The sequence below is a fragment of the Bos indicus x Bos taurus genome, chromosome 4, assembly GCF_003369695.1.
Source record: "Bos indicus x Bos taurus breed Angus x Brahman F1 hybrid chromosome 4, Bos_hybrid_MaternalHap_v2.0, whole genome shotgun sequence".
NCBI classification, from domain to species: domain Eukaryota; kingdom Metazoa; phylum Chordata; class Mammalia; order Artiodactyla; family Bovidae; genus Bos; species Bos indicus x Bos taurus.
This window is the reverse complement of record NC_040079.1, coordinates 15,892,680-15,912,445: the sequence shown is the minus strand read 5'-3', so window position 1 is coordinate 15,912,445 and position 19,766 is coordinate 15,892,680. Positions and strand designations below refer to the sequence as shown.

General features: G+C 49.4%; 1 protein-coding gene and 1 long non-coding RNA gene across 4 annotated transcripts in view; one reads left to right on the top strand and one right to left on the bottom strand.

Annotated features, from left to right (window-relative positions):
- Positions 1–645: 645 nt before the first annotated feature.
- LOC113891134 lies at positions 646–4,847 on the top strand. Its single transcript, XR_003510673.1, has 2 exons — positions 646–984; positions 4,638–4,847. It is a non-coding gene; the product is annotated as an uncharacterized LOC113891134 (long non-coding RNA).
- A 2,989-nt stretch (positions 4,848–7,836) lies between these two features.
- DENND2A (DENN domain containing 2A) overlaps positions 7,837–19,766 on the bottom strand; it is a 99,633-nt gene continuing 87,703 nt past the window's right edge. For all 3 annotated transcript variants that reach the window (XM_027538834.1, XM_027538835.1, XM_027538836.1), the window contains exons 15-20: positions 15,807–15,984; positions 14,016–14,057; positions 11,144–11,261; positions 10,511–10,762; positions 9,033–9,119; positions 7,837–8,180 (exon numbers count right to left, since the gene is read on the bottom strand). In XM_027538834.1, coding sequence (XP_027394635.1) covers positions 8,149–8,180; positions 9,033–9,119; positions 10,511–10,762; positions 11,144–11,261; positions 14,016–14,057; positions 15,807–15,984 — 709 coding nt within the window. In that variant the 3' untranslated portion in view covers positions 7,837–8,148. The remainder of the gene's footprint in view (positions 8,181–9,032; positions 9,120–10,510; positions 10,763–11,143; positions 11,262–14,015; positions 14,058–15,806; positions 15,985–19,766) is intronic.

The following is a 19,766-nucleotide window of genomic DNA, read 5'->3' as shown; positions in this document are numbered from 1 at the left end:
CTTTTTTTGGGGTCTTATTTATTTTAAATGAAACAAAGATGAATCTTTTAAATGATTAAAGTGTACACTCCGGGGACTTCCCTAGTGATCCAGTGGTTAAGACTTTGCACTTCGAATGCAGGGGGCACACGTTCCATCCTTGCTCGGGGAACTAAGACCCTTCAAGCTGCAAGCTGCAGCCTAACAATAAATAAATAGTAAAATTAAGGGTACAATCCAGTGGTTTGTAATACAGTCGCAAAGTTGCTGTGACTCTATTAGTTGTGTAACCATCACCACTGTCTAATTCCAAAACATTCTCTCATCACTTCAAGAGCTCGCACCTCTCTTCACCTGCTGTGGGCAGCAGCTTGGGTGATGCTGCAGCGGACGAGCAGGGCTTCGGGAGGGCTCAGACCCTCTCCCACACTCGACTTCAAGTGAGGAGGTTTCAGGGCTGCCTTGAAGGTCGTCGGCGTCTGTATGGGGCACCCAGGCAAGCTGTGGGGATTCAGACTGGCAGGTGTGGGTGCTGGGAAGCTGCTTGGTGAGGCAGGCATGATGGAGACCAGGGTGGGATGGCAATGTCCCCGGGGGGCGGTGACATTCAGGACAGACCCGCCCACCCCCACCAATGACGTCTTCCCCCCTCCCCCAGCACTGGTCTCAGCTCTGGAATCCACACTTGTGGGGTCATAGCTTAAGGGTCAGCGGTTGAAAATGCCTTGTGGGGGTGACTCCCCAAACAGTTATCACCACAGCCTGATTCTCTGAGAGAGCTTATCTCTGGGCCGAGGGAAGGTGGAGCTCTGAGGCTGAGAAAGGAAGGAGGAGGGACTGCCATCTAGAAAGCAGAGGAAGGAGGGAATATCAAGCGTTAGCAAAATTCTGCTGGGCCACGCAGACCACATGCGCTTGGTCTTGTCCTCAGCCTCCATTTGTTACCCCCACACCTCTGAGGAATTAAAGGGCTCCTTCACCACCTCCTGGATCAGTCCTGCAATGGTAAGAACTCAAAGTTTAAGAAGAACATATATTACTTTCCTGGGCTTCCTAGGTAGCTCAGTGGTAAAGAATCTATCTGCCTGCCAGGCAGGAGACACAGGTTCAATCCCTGGGTCAGGAAGATCCCCTGGAGAAGGAAATGGCAACCCAGTCCAGTATTCTTGCCTGGAAAATCCCACGGACAGAGGAGCCCGGTGGGCTACAGTTCGTGGGGTCACAAAACAGTCAGACACGGCTTAGCGACTAAATATTAACAACAACAGTATTTCTTTCCCACGGAGACTTAGAAAGTGTTCCCAGGATCAGTGTCTGGAGAGTGAAAGGAAACAATTACATAGAGGAAGAAGTTGGTGTTTATCCTGTAGAAATACGGTGTGGACGATACATGTGTGTGTGCTCAGTCATGTCTGACTCTGCAATTCTATGGACTGTAGCCAGCTAGGCTCTTTTGTCCATGGAATTTCCCAGGCAGGAATACTGGAGTGGGTTGCTATTTCCTTCTCCAGCGGATCTTCCCGACCCAGGGATCAAACCTGCATCTCTTGCATCTCCTGCATTGGCAGGTAGATTCTTTACCACGGCAACGCCTGGGAAGCCCTTGGATAATATATTTGTTGTTGTTTAGTGGCTCAGTCATGTTTGACTGTTTGTGACCCCATGGACTGTAGCCCACCAGGCTCCTCTGTCCATGGGATTTCCTAGGCAAGAATACTGGAGTGGGTTGCCATTTCCTTCTCCTCTTCCCAACTCAGGGATTGAACCCAGGTCTTCTGCATTAGCAGGCGGATTCTTTACCATTGAGGTTAATTTAATTGCACAGAATATAAATGCATTGCAAAGTTATTGCTATGGGCTTTTTAATTGTTTTTCTAAGACAGCAGGCACATGACATAAAATCTGATAGTTTAATCACTTTTAAGTTTACAGTTCAGTAGCGTTAAGTACATTCACATCATTGTGCAATCATCACCTGCTTTCTGTTTTTAAAGAGCAACATTTTGATGTGGCTAGAAAGTGCGCGACAGAGACCATCCTCCTTGGTATGGCAGGGCCCTTACCCTCCCCATACCCCCAGAAGGCAAATGTCCCCATCTCGAGAGAGGGGGCTTTCGACAGCCATCTGCTTCCACAGCTCCACCTCCACACAAAGTGAGGCTTGACCAGCCTTGTAGGGTCATTTGGGTGGATGGAGCCAAGGATGCGGAGCCCACAGACCCCACGCTGCTGGGAAGGCACCGACCGCTGACCCTGTGAGTCACCCTAGCTTGGCTGACCCTGGCTTGGCCTTGGCAGGGCTGCATGCCACCTCAGCTCCCACCCAGAGCTTTCCCAGGCTGGATAAACCAGGGCAGAGAGGGGAGAAAAGCGTCCTCAGCCTGGGAACCACTGGGGCTCCGGTCGCCCAGGGCAGCTGTCAGCTGGCCAGGCCCTGCCCTTCTTAGGACCCACGTCAGCTGCCCCCTGGCTTGTCGGGTCCGCTGCCACCCAGAGCCCCTTCGGATAAGAAGCCCTTTCACACCTGTCCAGGGGCCACGACAGCAAAGGGTGGGTCCGCCTGAATCTGCCAGAAAAACAATTCGGCCCACATTCCGCCCATGCAGGTCAGGGAATTAGCTCCGTGGCAGGAAGGACAACCTGTGGTGAGGTTTGGTTGCAGGACTACTGAACTGTGGGCTCTCAGGATTATGGTCAGGCGAGGAGGGGTGAGGTTGAGGGCAAGGAGACTCAGAGGGGCAGGTAGGGAGCCTAGAGTTGATCAAAGGTGAGACGGCTCCCTGGCCCCGTGTCAGGGAGGTTGGCAGCAGGCCTCTGCTCACTGTAGCCTGGAAGAAGTTACAGGCTGGCAGCGCAACCCCGTGCAACAGCTGGGTGGGGGTGAGGCGTGGCTGCTGGACAAGCCAGGGAGGGAAGTTAATTGGCCTTGACAGGCGCCAGCAGTTAAGCGGCCCTTCTCACCTGCCTATTGCTCTCCTTACTAACCTTTGCTCGGCCAGGAATCTCCCCTTCCTCCTCTGCCTGTTCCAGCCCGTCCCAAGCAGCCAAGTCTGAACTCTTAGCTCATGTCAACCCCCCTGAACTCTGAGCTGAGGCTCCAGCTTCCGCCCGCCCTGCCCTCCTCTGAGTTCACTCCCGAAGCCATCTCTCCTCAGGATTTTGGCGGGGGGAGGGTCTAACCTGTACCGTGGTGGGTTTGCTTTTAAGCCTAGGCAAGGTGATTAATGTGCATGCTGTCGTGTCCGACTCTTTGCGACCCCATGGACTGCAGCCTATCAGGCTCCTCTGTCCTTGGGGTTCTCCAGGCATGAATACTGGAGTGGGTTGCCATTTCCTTCTCCAGAGGATCTTCCCGACCCAGGGATCGAAACTGGGTCTCCTGCATTGACAGGTGGATTCTTTACCACTGCACCCCCCACCCCCCAAAAAAAACACAACCTGAATTTACCAGGTCTGTGGACTCTTGTAAGCTTTCGTCAATATTTTTGTTCTTTAAAGCATTTCAGCTCTTATGTAATACTGAACTTGGGCCATGTGTGCAAAAGTCTTAATTTCAAAACTTGGCCCTAAGATTACTGTCAGTGAAACTTACAGGATAATTTACATATAAGGGAGGAGATTGGGTCACCTGAAGAAGTGAGTCATCTAAGACAGAGACCTGTTAAGTACTTGAAGATATTTGGGAAACTTGCAGCCATTCAAGGGCTCTAAGGCTTTAGTCCCAGATAAGTCAAGGTGGATTCCAGGCATCTGTACTTAATATCCCAGGTGGATCTGATGCAGGTGATGTCAATCACCCCTGAGAAACATGGGGTCCCCTCAGAGGTATGGCTGGAAGGTGATGGATATAGTTAAGAAAGCTGGAATCTGTCTGAAGAAAGGGAGGGAACATAGGAAAAGCTGGCATCCCTCATATCTTGTGGGCAGGAGTATAAAATCCTATAACCTCTATGGAAAACACTTTGATAGTGCTTCAAAAATTTAAATGTAGATACTAACCTATGACTTGGCGATTCCATTTGTAGGTATATACTTGAAGAAATTGAAAACAGGTACTCAAACCAATGGGTTTCCCAGGTGGCTCCGTGGTAAGGAATCTGCCTGCCAGTGCAGTGGAATTCCATCCTGGGTCAGGAAGATCCCCTGGAAGAGGAAATGACAATCCACTCCAGTATTCTTCTCTGGAGAATCCCACGGACAGGGCAGCCTGGAGGGCTGCAGTCCACGGGATTACACAGTCAGACACAACTGAGCACGAACAACTCAGTCCACTATTCAAACAAACACATGCGTGCGTGTGCATTAAGTTGCTTCAGTCGTGTCCAACTCTGCAACCCTATGGACTGTAGCCTGCCAGGCTCCTCTATGGAATTCTCCAGGCCAAAATACTGGAGTGGGTTGCCAAGCCCTCCTCCAGGGGGTCTTCCTGACCCGGGGATTAAAACTGTGTCTCTTACATCTCCTGCATTGGCAGGTGGGTTCTTTACCACTACTGCTACCTGGCAAGCCCGCACTGAACATAGTAATGGGCAAAAAGAAATAATAAATAGCAGATCTTCTCCTTGTTCTCGGTCTGCGTGAGAAAATGTTTGTGTGATAATTTCTAAGAACTCACTTTCCCTTGTCTCAGCAGTGGTGACAGCTGCCTTCTCTTTCAGATGCCCTATCTCCGGCCAGTTACCAAGACATGCCAACCACACCTGCTCCCACTCATCCCTTCCCTTGCCCACCAGTGTCTCGGATAGTCTACAGCAATGAAACCCACCCAGAAGTCCTGCTCCAATTGGTTTTCATGACCATGTGATTGACCCTGAATTGAAACACGATAATGGAATGCTTCTAAATACACATTCTTCTTGGAAAATGTATGAAGTCTTTTTCTTAATTTTTTTAATGGAATCAGAGGACTTGGTTCTTGGACAGACTGTTGGTGTGAGGTAAGATGAAAAGGTTGAGTGGCCATGTTCTAACACACCCATGCTTCTTGGTCACACTTGGTTTCTAAACCCAAATAGCGTTGTCCATCCAAGGTCTGCCCTGGACTGTGAGCAGGGAATCACAACCCTATTTTTTCCTCTGGTTTCTGATGCTCCCCATCCTCAGTTACCACTTTGCAAAGTGAAGGCCCTTCCTTAGCTGACTTAAACTTATGCAGAGGAGGGTGGGAGGGATGTCGGTAAGGTGAGCTGCACCCGGTGATGTTCTGCTCCTGGGCTGGGCCCACGGATGTGGTTCTTTGTGGAAGTCTGTCAGGCTGTGTAGGCATGATCTGAGCACTCTTCTGTAGATATATTTACTTCAAGCAAAAATGAAAATAGGGGCTTCCCTGGCGGCTCAGTGGTAAAGAATCCACCTACCAATGCAGGAGACACAGACGGGTTTGATCCCTGGTCTGGGAAGATCCCACAGGCCATGGAGCAACTAAACCTGTGTGCCACAGCTACTGAGCCTGTGCTCCAGAGTCCATGCTCTGTGACAAGAGAAGCCGCCGCAGCAAGAAGCCCGCGCACTGCAGCTAGAGCGTAGTCCCTGCTCGCCACAACCGGAGAAAAGTCCGCGCAGCAACAAAGACCCAGGACAGCCAAAAATAAGTAAATAAATAACCTTTAAAATAGAAAACAAGGCATAGGTACTAAGAAACTTTTACAAAGATGCTTTTCTCAATGCTTTTTATGATATTAAAAATTGGAAATATCTTACATTCATGAGAGGATTGGTAAAATAACGTTTATCATATCTGCAAAACAGAATATTACATAGCCACTAGAAATGTTGACAAAAGCGTATATTTATTCACTGAGAGGTGTTGAGTAAACAATATGAAATAAGTTATAAAAGAAAGTATATTTCAAAATATTAAGGAAGTGATCATCTTTGGGCAGAATATTGGTGTTAATGAAGTTAACTAATCTGAGGCACTTGTTACAAATTCCTGAGTCCCCACACCCAGAGATTCTCTTTCAGTCTTCCCCAACCCCCAACTATACATATCTATAAAATTAAATAAATAAATTTTCACTCAGTTGTGTCCGACTCTTTGCGACCCCGTGGACTGTAGCCTACCAGGCTCCTCTGTCCATGGGATTCTCCAGGCAAGAATATTGGAATGGTTTGCCATTTCCTTCTCCAAGGGATCTTCCGGACCCAGGGATTGAACCCAGGTCTCCCACATTGCAGGCAGACGCTTTACCCTCTGAGCCACCAGGGAAGCCCTACCTACATATCTGTATATATATACATATCTATACACCTAGGTAATTGTTATGTTCCTATCCTTTTGGGGGGGGCCTTGGACCCCTTTCAGAATCTGATGTAAACTATGGATTCTTGCCCCCAAAACAAATGGACACACCAAATCTTGGATACAATTTGGTGGACCATGACTTTAGTTAAGAACCCCTAGTATGGGGTGAGAGGCCGACCTCTCCTCGTTTTCCTCTCGTTCTTATTTTTTCTCGGAAGACTCTTTGCTCCCATCTCCTTAAAGGTCAAGAACCTCTGCCGGGCAGCCCAGGCCCCAGGGTCATAGCACATTCCTTTTGTGTGTTTTTGTAGGGTTCCCGGTGCCACCCAGAGGGAACCCACCTGGTGGGATGCCAGGCAGCGGGCTGGCCCCGAGGCCTGCTTTGAGAGCGTGCCTGTATCACCGGTGCAGGACAGTGCCCCCCCGAGTGCAGCCTTCTCCGAACCTCCTGCCTCCTCCCCTCTGGCTATATGAGTCTGAGGAAGCCATCCCCAAATTTTTGATGCTCCTTTTTTTCTAACTTTGTATTTTGTATTGGGGTATAGCCAATTAACAAAGATGTGACAGCTTCAGGTGAGCAGTGAAGGGACTCAGCCATGCATAAACATGCAGCCATTCTCCCCCAAACTCCCCTCCCATCCAGGCTGCCACATAACACTGAGCAGCGTTCTCTGTGCTGTACAGTAGGTCCTTCTTGGTTATCCACTTTAAATATAGCAGTTTGTACACGTCTGTCTCCAACTCCCTAACTGTCCCTTCCCCCCAGCCTCTCCCCCACCTCTCCCAGCAACCACAGGTTTGGTCTCTAAGTCTGTGAGTCTCTTTCTGTTTTGTAAGTTCATTCGAATCGTGTATGTACCCAACATTGATGCTTCTTCTTGATGACAACAGAAGTCCCTCCATTCATCCTACATGTGTAGCGTGTACGACTTTACCTGTGCTGCTCTGGGCCCTGCACGGAAATGAGAAAATCTCCTGCAGTAAAACAGTAATGGGGTCCAGGCCGTGGCTTGTGGTCTTTAAGGTGAGCAGCATTGTAAACTTTAGGGCCCTAAGAATATTTTATTAACATCTTACGAAGAGAGAGCCTCTTTTTGCGTGTACCTGTAAAAGTCGTGGACTCCTGGGCAGGGGCGGGCTCTGTGGCCTCTGAGGGGAAAAGAGGCCGTCCAGGAGAATCAGGACCGTTTGGGACCAGAGGCGGCGACATGACGACAAGCGGGCTCGGCCAGCAGGTGGCGTCACCGGCCGGGCTGAAAGAGCCGTTCATCCCAGGAAACCAAATCCTGCTGCTGTCCCCTGTCCTCCTTTCCAGCACGGACCTCACTCCACTACCTGCGATCCTTTCCCCGAGAGGACTCCCGCCCTGACACCCGCAGCATGGGGTCTGCATTGCCCACGGGTGTCACCATGGTGCTTCTCCCTTGACCCCCCCAACCTGTCCTCAGTTCTGCCCCGGGGAGCATCTCGGTTCCAAGTCCCTGGGGGCCGCTCCTTCCGTCTCCTCCTCTTGGCTCCAGGGTGAGCTGCCAGGCAGGATGAACCCGGGAAAGGTTCACGACACAGGGCAGGACAGCTGTCTTAGCCTTGGCGTAATAACAAGAAAACCCAAACACTTTTCTTCTTCTTTTTTAATAGCTAAGATTAAAAAAAAAAAAAAACACCCCAAATCCAACAACCCAAAACAATCCCTTTGAATGTGCCTGGTCCCAGGTCCCATTTCCAGTGCTGTTCTGAGTAAGCTGCCTCCCGGCAGCTCTGGGATCCTGTTCCTGGGGACAGCGCAGGGATGAGCAGAAACCATCCAGGCCTTTTTCCAGCACCTGGGACAACCAAGGACCGACTTCTCAGGGAGACCACCAGGACTGTTTTTAAGACATGTGGTTGCCCTGGGAGGAAGTTTTCCCTGGAGTCTGGGTTGAGGGCTATTTCTTGTGGAGAAACTTCATTTTATTGCCTAAAAAAAGAAAATGAGAACATTGCACCAGGCAGACAGAGGAGCCGAGTTAAAATCGTGCCCTTTTCACACCAGCTGTGGTGGGGACAACTGGGGCTCCCACACCGCCCCGAGCTTCACCCCAGGGCCCAGGAGAAGTTGGGGGCCTTCCCCTTCCTGGGCGCCCCCTGCACTCATGTGCCTCCCCTGTGAGCAGGGGTCTTTTGAAGGGAAGACTGTCAGAGCTGCAGACTTTCAGTTGCTTCTGAAATGGTGACACAGGAAGCACGGACTGTCACGCCTCCCTGGGAGCCCGGCCTTGCAGGAGGCCGGCGGTCCCTTCCCAGGCACCGGCCCCCTGGGTGAGGCTCCAAGAAGGACCCCCGCAGGTCCTCTGAGGCGCTGGCCTCACCGGGGCCTGCTCCCTCCCTCTCTCATGCTTTTTGCTTTCTTCTCCTCCATTTCCTAGCAAGGGCCTGTTTTGGCTGGTTAAACTGCAGTCCTTGCTGAAATTTTTGCATTTCCACTTTTCAGGGTCATCTGGAGACTGGCCCAGGTCTCTACTGTCAGGCCCCCTTCTCTGGTTCCACTCATCATACTTCTAAGCCCCACTCCCCAAGACTGAAGATGTGGGGGGTAAGAGTGAAAGAAGAGCAACATAGCCAGGGCCCAGGAGGGCAGGGAGAGGGCCGTGTGTCCTTAGCTTCCGCTCCGAGGACAGGGCAGAACAGGAGGGTGGTACGATGCCAACTGGGCCCAGTGGGCGCAGGCCTCAGAGTTCAGCGTCATGAGCCCCGGCCCCGGTGGCAGGAACTCGCCAAGACCCCATGGCCCCCGGGGCTGCTGCCGGGAACTCAGACCCCTGGGCCTCACCTAGTCCCTTCAGGAACTTGTTGACACCGCTGTGTTCTCCGCTGGGAAGTGTTTCCAGGTACTCCTGGGCTCGGACCTCAAATAGACCTGTTGATGAGAGAAATCCCAACCGCTTTAGCTCCTTCTCTTGGTGCTTCTGCATGTGTTCGTTTCCTTACTGCCGCAAACAAGAGAAACCTTGCTGCTGAGACGGAGCTGCTCTATAAACATGCTCTGAATCGTTTAGAGTTAAAAGGTTTTTTTCCTGACCTTATAATTGCCCAGCCTCGTGCAGTAACTGTTTTTGGAAAGCTGTAAAGCTAGCTCGTGGGTGAAGTCCTATTTTTCCTCGACGAACACCTTCCAAGCGCCTGCACTGTGTTAGGCCCCTGGTTTCAGAGAAGAACCAGGTGGTCCTGGCCCTTCCCTTCTCCTTGAGATCTCCTGTAAGAGGGCCCCTGGCAAGTGGCCTGCCTCCTGGGAGCCCGGCTGCCATCTAGGGACTCAGGAGGGCGGGGCGGGCAGGTCACCTCAGCGGGCAGGGACCTTCAGTTCTCGCCCAGGGCTGGAGCCTCAGGCTACTGTCATCATCTCCCCCTGATCTTCTATCAGACAGTGATCCTTGGGTGTACCCGGCAGGTCTTCAAGTGAATTCTTTCATCAGGAGTTGTGTGCCTCCTCCTAGGCTCTAATCCACCTTCTTTTGTCTCTCTGGATACCCTCATCAGAATCATCTGAAGTATGACAGTCCCCCTTTCTGCAATGCACAGAGCTCTGGGGGTGTGGAGCTTTGCTGCCTTAGCTCAGGGTCTAAAATTGCGGGACCAGAGGATACCCAGGCCTGGGCCAGCTGCTCCCGCATCCCCGACCCTCATCACTGGGTGGCCTCTCCTCAGGGTTAATCATCTATCTCTCTGGTCCTCTGGCCTAGCTCCCACCTGGGGCAGCCTTTCCTGATATTTCTAGCTTTCAGATTCCCCAAACGACTTCAAGAGCATGGAAGAAAGAGACAGAAACGGTTTCATCCTCTTCCGCACACTTCCCGGTCCTGATCTCTAGAGGAGTGATGGAACCCAGCAACAAGGACAGGGACACTGAGGGAGACAAGGAGAACCTGAGGAGCAGGGGACGGGGTGGGTGAGTGTGTGTGTGGACAGAGGGCCCTCGGGCTCCCCAGGCTGGGGGGAGTCTCTGCTGTCCTCCTTCCCCACGGCCAGCCCGCTGGGCGTCGGTGGCAGCACATGGAGCAGAGGGTGCGGGCCAGCCTCTCCTCTGTCCAGCCCCAGGGCCCAGGGGAGAGGGGGAGGAAGGAGGGCAGAAGGGACAAGAGGAAATGGAGGAGAGACGCCACAGAGAGAGGAGGGAAAGGGTGTCCCTAAGAGTCTGGTCAAGCTGGGGAGACGAGGACAGAGGAGAACTCGCACCGGAACTGGGAGTGGGGCTCTGGGCGTGGGGAGGAGAGGGAAAGCGACACCCGAGGAGATGGCAGGGCCCCTGACCTTTGGCGTCCTGCCGGCGCAGCTCCCGCTCCTGGATGAAGCCCCGGAACGTCTGGGTCTCCATGAAGACCTCCAGGAACCGGCGGAGGCTCTTGGAAGAGACGGCTTTGCGGAAGGCCTCTCGCTGCAGCTGCAGGGTCCTCTCCTCGCGCTCGCCTGCCGTCAGGAACAGCGAGTAGTGGCCCACGATCTCCACGAAGAAGCGGACAAAGGCTTCAGACACCACCTTGTTCAAGGGGCTGGACTCAGGGCCTGAGCAGAGCAGGGGAGGACCAGGACCGCTGAGGGCGGAGGCAGAGCCTCTGGGATGAGTCAGTCAGAAAAGACAAGGATGCTATTCCAGGTTCCTGGAAGGCCGACTGTGATGATCCATGAAAGAGGTTCCCCACAGTGAGCCTGTCATTTCTTTCCTACCTTTAAACAGATTTTTTAGAGCTAAACTGGGGGTGGGGTGGGAAAGGTTTTTCCTACAACTCGCTGCTGAAGGGGATGAGCGCCAGCCTCTCTCCTGGTGCACCTCGCTGCCCATTTTCCGACTGAACCCCGTGTCAAGTGGACATGCCCATAGTTCACTGCTCCCTGACTCCAAGGACGGAGGCAGGGGTGCAGTCTGGGAGGTGGTTGAGCATTTACCTCGTTTGCCATCCGGGGGCCCATCATCCTGCTCACTAGCCAGGTCATTCCTCTGCTCCAGAATGTGTTCCAGGGCTACCTGAAGCTTCCGGGGCAGAATGGAGTCCTCATCGTCCATCTGTAAAACAGAAAAAACAGGAGTCATTGTCCCAGCATTTCCCGGGACGGTGGCTGCACCCTGGCCAGATGTACACAGCGGATTCTTCAGGGCAGGCCCGGCACGGTTCCTGGTTTAGTGGAGAGAACGCAACTTCGAACCAGAGGCTTGAATCTTGATTCCACTCTTAACAAGCTACAGGAACCTCAGCTTCCCCATTTGGTAAAACGGGTTACCTCACTGTGAAGATTAACTGCAACAAATAAGATGGCGATGAATGAAACTGAAGAAGATATAAACTAAATGGAAAGATATTCTGTGTTCATGGATTGAAAGAATAAATAGTTAAAACGGCCATGCTACTCAAAGCCATCTATAGATTCCATGCAAATTCCTATGAAAATTCTAATGATGTTTTTCACAGAAATAGAAAAAAAAAATCCTAAAATGTGTATGGAACCATAAAAGACTGAACAGGCAAAACAATCTTAGAAAAGAAGAACAAAGCCAGAGGCATCCTAATTCCTGATTTCAAACTTTATCATGGAACTATAGTAATCAAGACAGTATGGGTGTTATTGTTGTTCAGTCGCTCAGTCCTGTCCAAGGCTTTGCATCCCCATGGACTGTAGCACGCCAGGCTTCCCTGTCCTCCCCTACACTCTCCTGGAGCTTGCTCAAACTCACGTCCATTGAGTTGGTAATGCTATCTAACCATCTTATCCTCTGTTGTCCTTTTCTCCTTCTGCCTTCAGTCTTTCCCAGCATCAACTGGCATAAAAACAGAAACACAGACGAACAGTGGAGGACAGGGAGGCCTGGCGTGCTATAGTCCATGAGGCCGCAAAGAGCTGGACACGACTGAGCGACTGAACAACAATAAGATAAACAGAACAGAATCGAGAGGCCAGAAATAAACCCATTCATATACAGTCAATTAACACTTGACAAGGGAGCTGAATATTCAAGGGGAAAAGGGTGGTTGCTTAACCTAAATGGTACTGGAAAAACTAGACATACATATACGAAGGAATGAAACTGAACCCCTATCTTGTACCTCTCCCCCAGATTATGTGGATTTAAAAAAAATGGATCACAGACTTAAATGAAGACCAGAAACTGTAAAACTGCTGGAAGAAAATACAGGTGAAAAGCTATTTGACACTGATCTTGGCAACGATTTTTGGGGATATGACACCAAAAGCACAAGCCACAAAAGCAAGAATTAACAAGTCGGAGTCCACACTGAAAAGCTCCTGCACAGTAAAACGATCAGTCATCAAAACAGAAACGCAGCCTCCAAAATGGGAGAAAGTAAGTACACACGCACATACGTATACACGCACGATGGAATAGTATTCAGCCACCAAAGAAAGACATACCGCTTTTGTGACTACACTGACAGACCTTGAAGACATAATGCTAAGTGAGGGAGACCAGACAGCAAAAAATAAATCCTGTACGTTCTCACTTATATGTGGAATCTAAAATACTGAACTCAAAAAATTAATTAAAAAACTCAACTCATAAAAACAGAGTAGAGAGGTGGTTACCAGGGGTGAGGGGTGAGGAAAAGGGCAAATGTTGGTCAAAGGGCACAAATTTCCAGCTAGAAAATGAGTAAATTCTGAGGCATCTAATGTCTAGTTTGGTGACTATAGCTCAAGTATACTTAAAAGTTATTGAGAGAGTAAATCTTAAGTGCTATCCCCCCATACACAGGTAATTATGTGAGGGGATGGAAGGGTTAACTAATTGTATTGTGGTTCTAATTTCTCAACGTATATCAACTCATCATGTTGTACGTCTTAAATTTAAATATGTTATATGTCAATAATAGCTCAGTAAGGTTGGGAGGAATTAAATGCAACACAATTAACTTGAGAAAGTTCCCTGCACCTAAGTGGCTACTCAGTAGTTTCCCAATGCTCCACCCCGCAAGGTGGCTAATTCTTATCAAGGGGCTTTGGTCAGGGCAGATGACCAGTATGATTGAAAGCTGGCTTTATGATCTGGGTCTCAGAGCCGGAGGGCAGTGGGGATGGGCCTACCCAGAGGGCCCTTGGAAAGTGAAAGTAGATGGAGCTAATAATAAAAAACAGCATTATCATGCATAACTTTTCAGTAGCCACTCCAAGTTTATTTATTTGGCCATGCCACGGAGCACGTGGGTTCCCCCACCAGGGACTGAACTGCACCCAACCCTCATTCTCTGATAATGAAAGTAGTTTATGATCATTATAAAAAATGTATGAAAATATCAAAACAATCTAAAATTGCTCATAATCTGTCTCTTTTTCAGTCTCCTACTCTAAGACAACCAGAATTGATGTTTTGATGAGTTTTCCTTTCTATCTTTCTATATATGTGTATTTCCCCCCTCATTTCTATCCTTTAAAAAGCAAGATCAGCAAAGTAGTGTATATAATTTTTATCCTGATTTTTCCACTTTGTATTATATCATGAAATTTGTTGTCAAATATTTAAAGGCATGTTGGAAAAGGTTAAGTGTCTACAGTTATAACCTATATAAAGATTCTATCAGCAAACCATTTTGTGACAGAGCCCATGGGAATCAATCCTTTGTCCAAACCCCTCTTCTTTGGCCCCTGCCTTCTGTCCTGTCCTCAGTCAAGCCCTGGCTGGGGACTGCCCCCGCCTGCTGGCCTGCTTTGGGATTCCAGGCCCACCACAGAGCTGGAAAGGCGAGCTCTAAACATCAAAGAGGTGCAAACAGAGCAAGCAGTGGTTGAAGCTGGGTTGCTTCTTACTCACCTGCCTGAGGAACCGATTGTTGACGAGGTCGACCACCAGGACCTATGAGGTGAGGGAAAGGGACTGTTACTGTTAGCAGCGAGGGCTTCCAGCATATCGAAACGGACTGTTAACCTTCTTTCTTTCTTGGCACCCAGGGAGGCAGCTGGGTGGGGGTGGAGTAGGCCAATTGTGGTTTCCTGACATTGCCACTGAAGCCACAGATGATGAAGGGGGAGGCGGGGAAAAAGCTTTCCAGACATGCATGCTTTCAACACTGTAACCGCAAGCTAGGATACGAGTGGGCCAAAAGCTGGACTTCCTGCCCTGTTCCTGGACTGGCTAAGGCAGAGCTGCTCCGACTGTTTTTTAGCATGTGGGTCACTGAGTCAGAGAGGCTAGAGCCCCAGCTTGTTCCCATTTCACTGGATTCTGCCACCCCCGCCAGGCCTCCCCCTTCTACCTCCCAGTTACCCACTTAGTCTTGTCATTTCTCTTAATGGGATAAAAGGGGAGAGACCCAGAGGACTGGACCCAACGAGACAGTAAGCCAAGCTGCAGGTGCTGGGCTCCCACGAGTCAAGGCTTTCAGGTAAAGCACTTTCGTCCTCCTTCCTCAGAGTGAGGCTGAGACCCGGGGCCACAACTAGGGAGAGGCAAGTGAAGGGACCAGGGCACAAAACTTGGGAAGGCGGCCACTCACGGGATCACACGGTGTGGACCGCTGGCTATGACAGAGGACGTGCACGGGGGCCTGCGTGCCTGCCGTCTTTCCACGACAGCAGGAACCACGGGCTCTAACACAGGAGCTGGGAGCTGAGAGGGGCTGTCCCTCCTTCTCATACCCTCTCCTGGGGGGGTGAACTGAGCCATCTGCAGGCTTACAGGGCACCCAGGAAAACCCTCTGCAGTTCACAAACACACACTCAAAGACCTGAGTCTGCTGGTTAATCTTTAACAGGACTGCAGGACCACCTGGGCAATTAGAGGCAATGCATTTTGGGACACCGGGAGGGTTCAGGCCTGGCTGTTCTGTGCAGCATCACTTAGTCCCCACGGTTCTGCTCTGACTGCTGGAAGCTCTCAGTACTGGAGACAGAAACCATTTAGAGGAAGGGGCTGGGACTCAATAATCACAGAGACGCTAAGCAGGGCTTTTCTCATTTGGACCCAGAACTCAATCCCTGAACACATTTAGCTTATTGCCTTTTTAGCTGATACAAAAAATGACCTACTTATAGGAACACAGTCCTTCTCAAGACTTTGTTATTGGCCCAAAGATGATTTCCAGTTACCATTAGCTCTTTGTGTGCTTTCTTCCCATGACAGAGGGATGGATGGGGGAAGGGTAGGGCAGATGGCTCTTTACTGACTAGGTGTATTAAAATCGAGTAAATCGTTGGTTGGGTTTCCCTGGTGGCTCAGAGGTAAAGAATCCACCTGCCAATGCAGGAGATACAGCTTTCTATCCACGGAAAGATGGAAGATCCCCTGGAGAAGGAAATGGCAGCCCACTCCAGTATTCTTGCCTGGGAAATCCCATGGACAGTGGTCTGTGGGGTCGCAAAGAGTGGGACACGACTCAACAACAGCAACAAATTGTTGACTGCAGCCTTTCTCAATGGGTGTCCACGGCTGTAGGTACATTTAGAGGGGAGACTGAGTCTGCAGTCAAGAGGTTCTGCTGAAGGTGACTTGGCAGGAGGGTGCTGACTCACAAAGCCGTGGGGTCCCGCTGCTCCCCTGACCCTGCCTGCTGGCAAAGCCACAGGCAGCCCCTTCCCCCTACCCCGGCCCCGACAGGGAGCTCACCTCCTCCAGCGGCAGCTCCCTGAGCAGCGGCAGCGAGCTGGTGAGCAGCCCGATGAGGAAGGGCGTTGGCGAGCACACGATGTCGATCATGGCGGGCGGCAGCACGGGGATGTAGGTGTGCTGCCAGGTGAAGGGGTAGATGGCCGCCACCATCGCGTGGCAGCACGTGGACAGGGTGCTGCGGCGGGGAGAGAGGGGAGGAAGGGCCGCTTCAGGAGGGTGGGCCGCCTCCACGAAGACGCCAGAGAGAAGGGTTCACACGCCAGCCACACCTCCCCCAGCCACAGAGAAGCCCCAGACAACCAAAGCCTCTTTCGCATGGGTGCTCCTTCTCTCTCCGCCAAGTGTGAACACCTAGGTGTGGTCAGGGGAGACAGGGTGCGTCCTTCAGTGTTCAGGGGCAGCCGTCCGCTCCAAATGGCTCGGTTGTGTAAAAGCGAAATTCACATACTTCTTGTCAGAATTCAAAACACAGAAAAATAACAACGTTGAGAGACAGACTCAGTCTCTCTTAAAGCAGGATGATCACAGTGTAGCCTTGTACTGGTGAAAGCTGAGCCTGACAATTGTGTGGGATTCACAAGGCTTTGCTCCGTGCCGGCATTTGTGCTCGGTTTGTGGAGTGAACGGGTGGATTACCTGGGAGCATCGCTTTTATGTCATTTCTGCGGAGCTGCAGCACAGTGATGACTGGCGGCTTCCGAGATGAGTGAGAGCAGACTTTCTCTTCTTCCTCGAAATCGCTTCTTATCACTAAGTGAGCCTGCTCCCAGCGGTTCCCCTCTCCTCTCATACCAATATGCTGTTTCTAAAATGCTATGGGGTTGGAAGCTCTAGAAGCTTGTTAGATGTGTCTAATGCAAGAGTAAACCAAAGTGAGGGCCCAGTGGATTCACCCAAGAGTATACCGGGTCATCTTCGGTTCCCTGTAACCAGCACTGCATCTGTTAGGACACCTTCTGAATGTTCGCCCTGGTTCTCAGCTGTGCTCTGTTCACGTCAAGCTGCAAGGAAGCTGAGTTCTGGATGGATGAATGCGTCTTTACTGCATTCCCATGATGCCACACACCTATAATCTCGTTGTCATAAAACTTTCCTGAGCCCATCAAAAAAATCACTTAGCTCTGGTTTACTTAAGAAGAAAAGAAATGGACTAAAAGATACTGGCTAGCAAGTGAACTCAGCCAGGCAGAACGAGACATGTACTGTATGATTCCAGTTACACGAGGGACTTAGAATCAGCAAATGCATCGAGAAAGAGTAGAAGGGAAGTTAGCAGGGGCTGGAGGAAGTGAGAGGGGCACACTGTTGCTTAAAGAGGACAGAATTACAGTTGAGATGATGAAAAAGCTCTGGAAATGGAGAGCAGTGATGGCTGCAAACACTGCGAATGTGCTAAATGCCCCTGAATTCAACACTTAAAAGATTATTAAAATGGTAACATTTATGGTTATGTATATTTTACTGCAATAAAAAAGCAATCCTCCCCAAATCATTTAGATTCCTCTGAATCTAGTAAGTTCCTCTGAATCTAGCACCCCCTGAGACGTCCTTAACATATGCACTAGCCCTTGTTTTGATCCTGCTTCCATTTGGGGGCTCCTAACCTAAAAAGTGAAAGTGAAAGTTGCTCAGTTGCGTCCGACTCTTGGCGAACCCATGGACTATACAGTCCGTGGAATTCTCCAGGCCAGAATACTGGAGCCGGTAGCTGTTCCCTTCTCCAGGGGATCTACCCAACCCAGGGATCGAACCCAGGTCTCCCGCATTACAGGCGGATTCTTTACCAGTTGAGCCACTAAGGAAGCCAAACCTAATAACAGCCATGTTGAATCTTGTCCACTTACCAGTATGTCTCCTGACCTTCCTGTTCTCTCTCTTAGCAAATAATCAATCTCCTGACACTCACTGGAGTCATGAGATACCTCTCAGTAGTGGAGCAGCCACATATTTCATCGATACCTGGTCTTATGTTTTCTTTCAAATGATCACCCTCAAAATGAGAAAGATGCTACCCCAATATTTTGTTTGTTATCACTATAATGCCTCTTTATTAGCTGAGTAAGGGTGAGACAGACTAAAGTTTGGACTTATACCAAGAGAGCAACATCAATAATTCAGCCAGCAGTGGGCAGTGAAGTGACTTCTGCCTTTTAAAAGATCTTCTTGAACACCATCTAGCAACTGAACAACAGACACCTCTCAATAGCACTCTGAGGCTGTAACTATTATTATTAGTAACTACTAACGGCTTCTTTCCACAACTGAAATATTAGGTTACACTATAAAAATATTAGCAAATGTAGTTTTCAAACCTGTAAGTAAACCCTATCAATTATGTTAAATTAAATCCTAAGGCATTCAGACATGACACACACTTTTTTTTTCCATTCTGTAAATCATTGTTTTCTCTCTGGATTCAATAAAGATAAAGACTTAAAAATTGTCTTGAAAAGCATAGGAGCTTTATTTTTTAAGGCATCACTTTCTACCAGATAAGTCAAGAATGTTGATACTTTTAGTGAATTGCTGATCATTTACGTTTAATTTGCTTGATCTATAGATCACTGAATGGGCTGAATTTACTTTGTTCTAAAACTTTGAACTTTTAGGACTAAGCTGTATTTGTGTGTGGCCAGTCTACAAAGCTGATCTGCTCAAGGACTACGGGTCATAACTTAGAAAACTAGAAGGACATCATAATATGAACAAGAATAGTTGTGTGTAGAGCAAGTTTTTGCAGACTATAATTTGCACCCTATTGGGGGTCCTGAAATAATTTCAAAAACAACTGAAACAATTTCAAAAATAATTTCAAAAACAACTACAACAAAAAGAATGTAATAGAAAATAAGAGAGTATGATGCATTTTTTCCCAACTGTAAATAACTATATGTATGTATTATGTGGGGTGTATATTAGGTCTGAATATAAAATGTATTTCTAATTGTGGACTGTAGTAAAAAGGCTTGGAAGCCAATGATTTTGACTAAAGAGTTGGGGGTGAGGTGCAGTGGGGAATGGGTAGAAAGAGATGGTTGAGCTGGAATTTTGTTATGTTACACCTTTTACTGGGATGTTGGCTTTCATTTCCAAGTGGCTAGTGGGAGTTCTTTAAAAGAGACCCTAAGAAGGAATTTCCTGAAGTAAGCCTTGTGTATGAAATCCACCTCTTTTTTTTTTTTTTTTTTTTAGCACATTTGTTATTAAGCTCCTAAACATCACTTGGAGAAAGAATGGATCATGCAGTGGTGTAGGTCATCCATGGTGGACTCTGTCATCCATGGTCCCTTCAGCAAGTTTCTGAAATCCTCGCTTTTCAGTCATGGGCTCCCCAAGTGACACTGGTGGTGAAGAACCTGCCTACCAATGCAAGAGACGTAAGAGACTTGGGTTCATCCCCTGAGGTGGGAAGATCCCCTGGAGGAGAGCCTGGCAACCCATTCCATTATTCTTGCCTGTAGAATCTCATGGACAGAGGAGCCTGACCGGCCGCAGTCCATAGGATCACAAAGAATCGGACGCGACTGAAGCAAGTTAGCACTTTAGTCAAGTCACTAAAGGAGAATAAAAATGCAGCACTCATGTTTAAGACTGCATTTACATTTCAGAGGTGTGGTTTAAGCATTTCTGACTCCGGGGAAGTTACAGAAGCACAGAATTTTAGACCTGGAAGCGATTTTAGAGCTCCGGGAGATGGTGAAGGACAGGGAAGCCTGGCGTGCTGCAGTCCACAGGGTCACAAAGAGTTGGGTGCTCCTGAGCAACTGAACAACAGTGAACCCCAGGCAAAAAGAAGTTAAAGTAACTTCTGCATTCAGGGTGAGGGCAGGGTGGGGAGCGAGGAGTCCTGCAGGTGGGAGAAGGTAGAGAGACACAGACTGAGGAATGCAGGCATGAAGAAGCACAGCCAGAAGCCTTGGGGTTTTTCTTGATTACTGCAATAGAAAAACAAGTCTG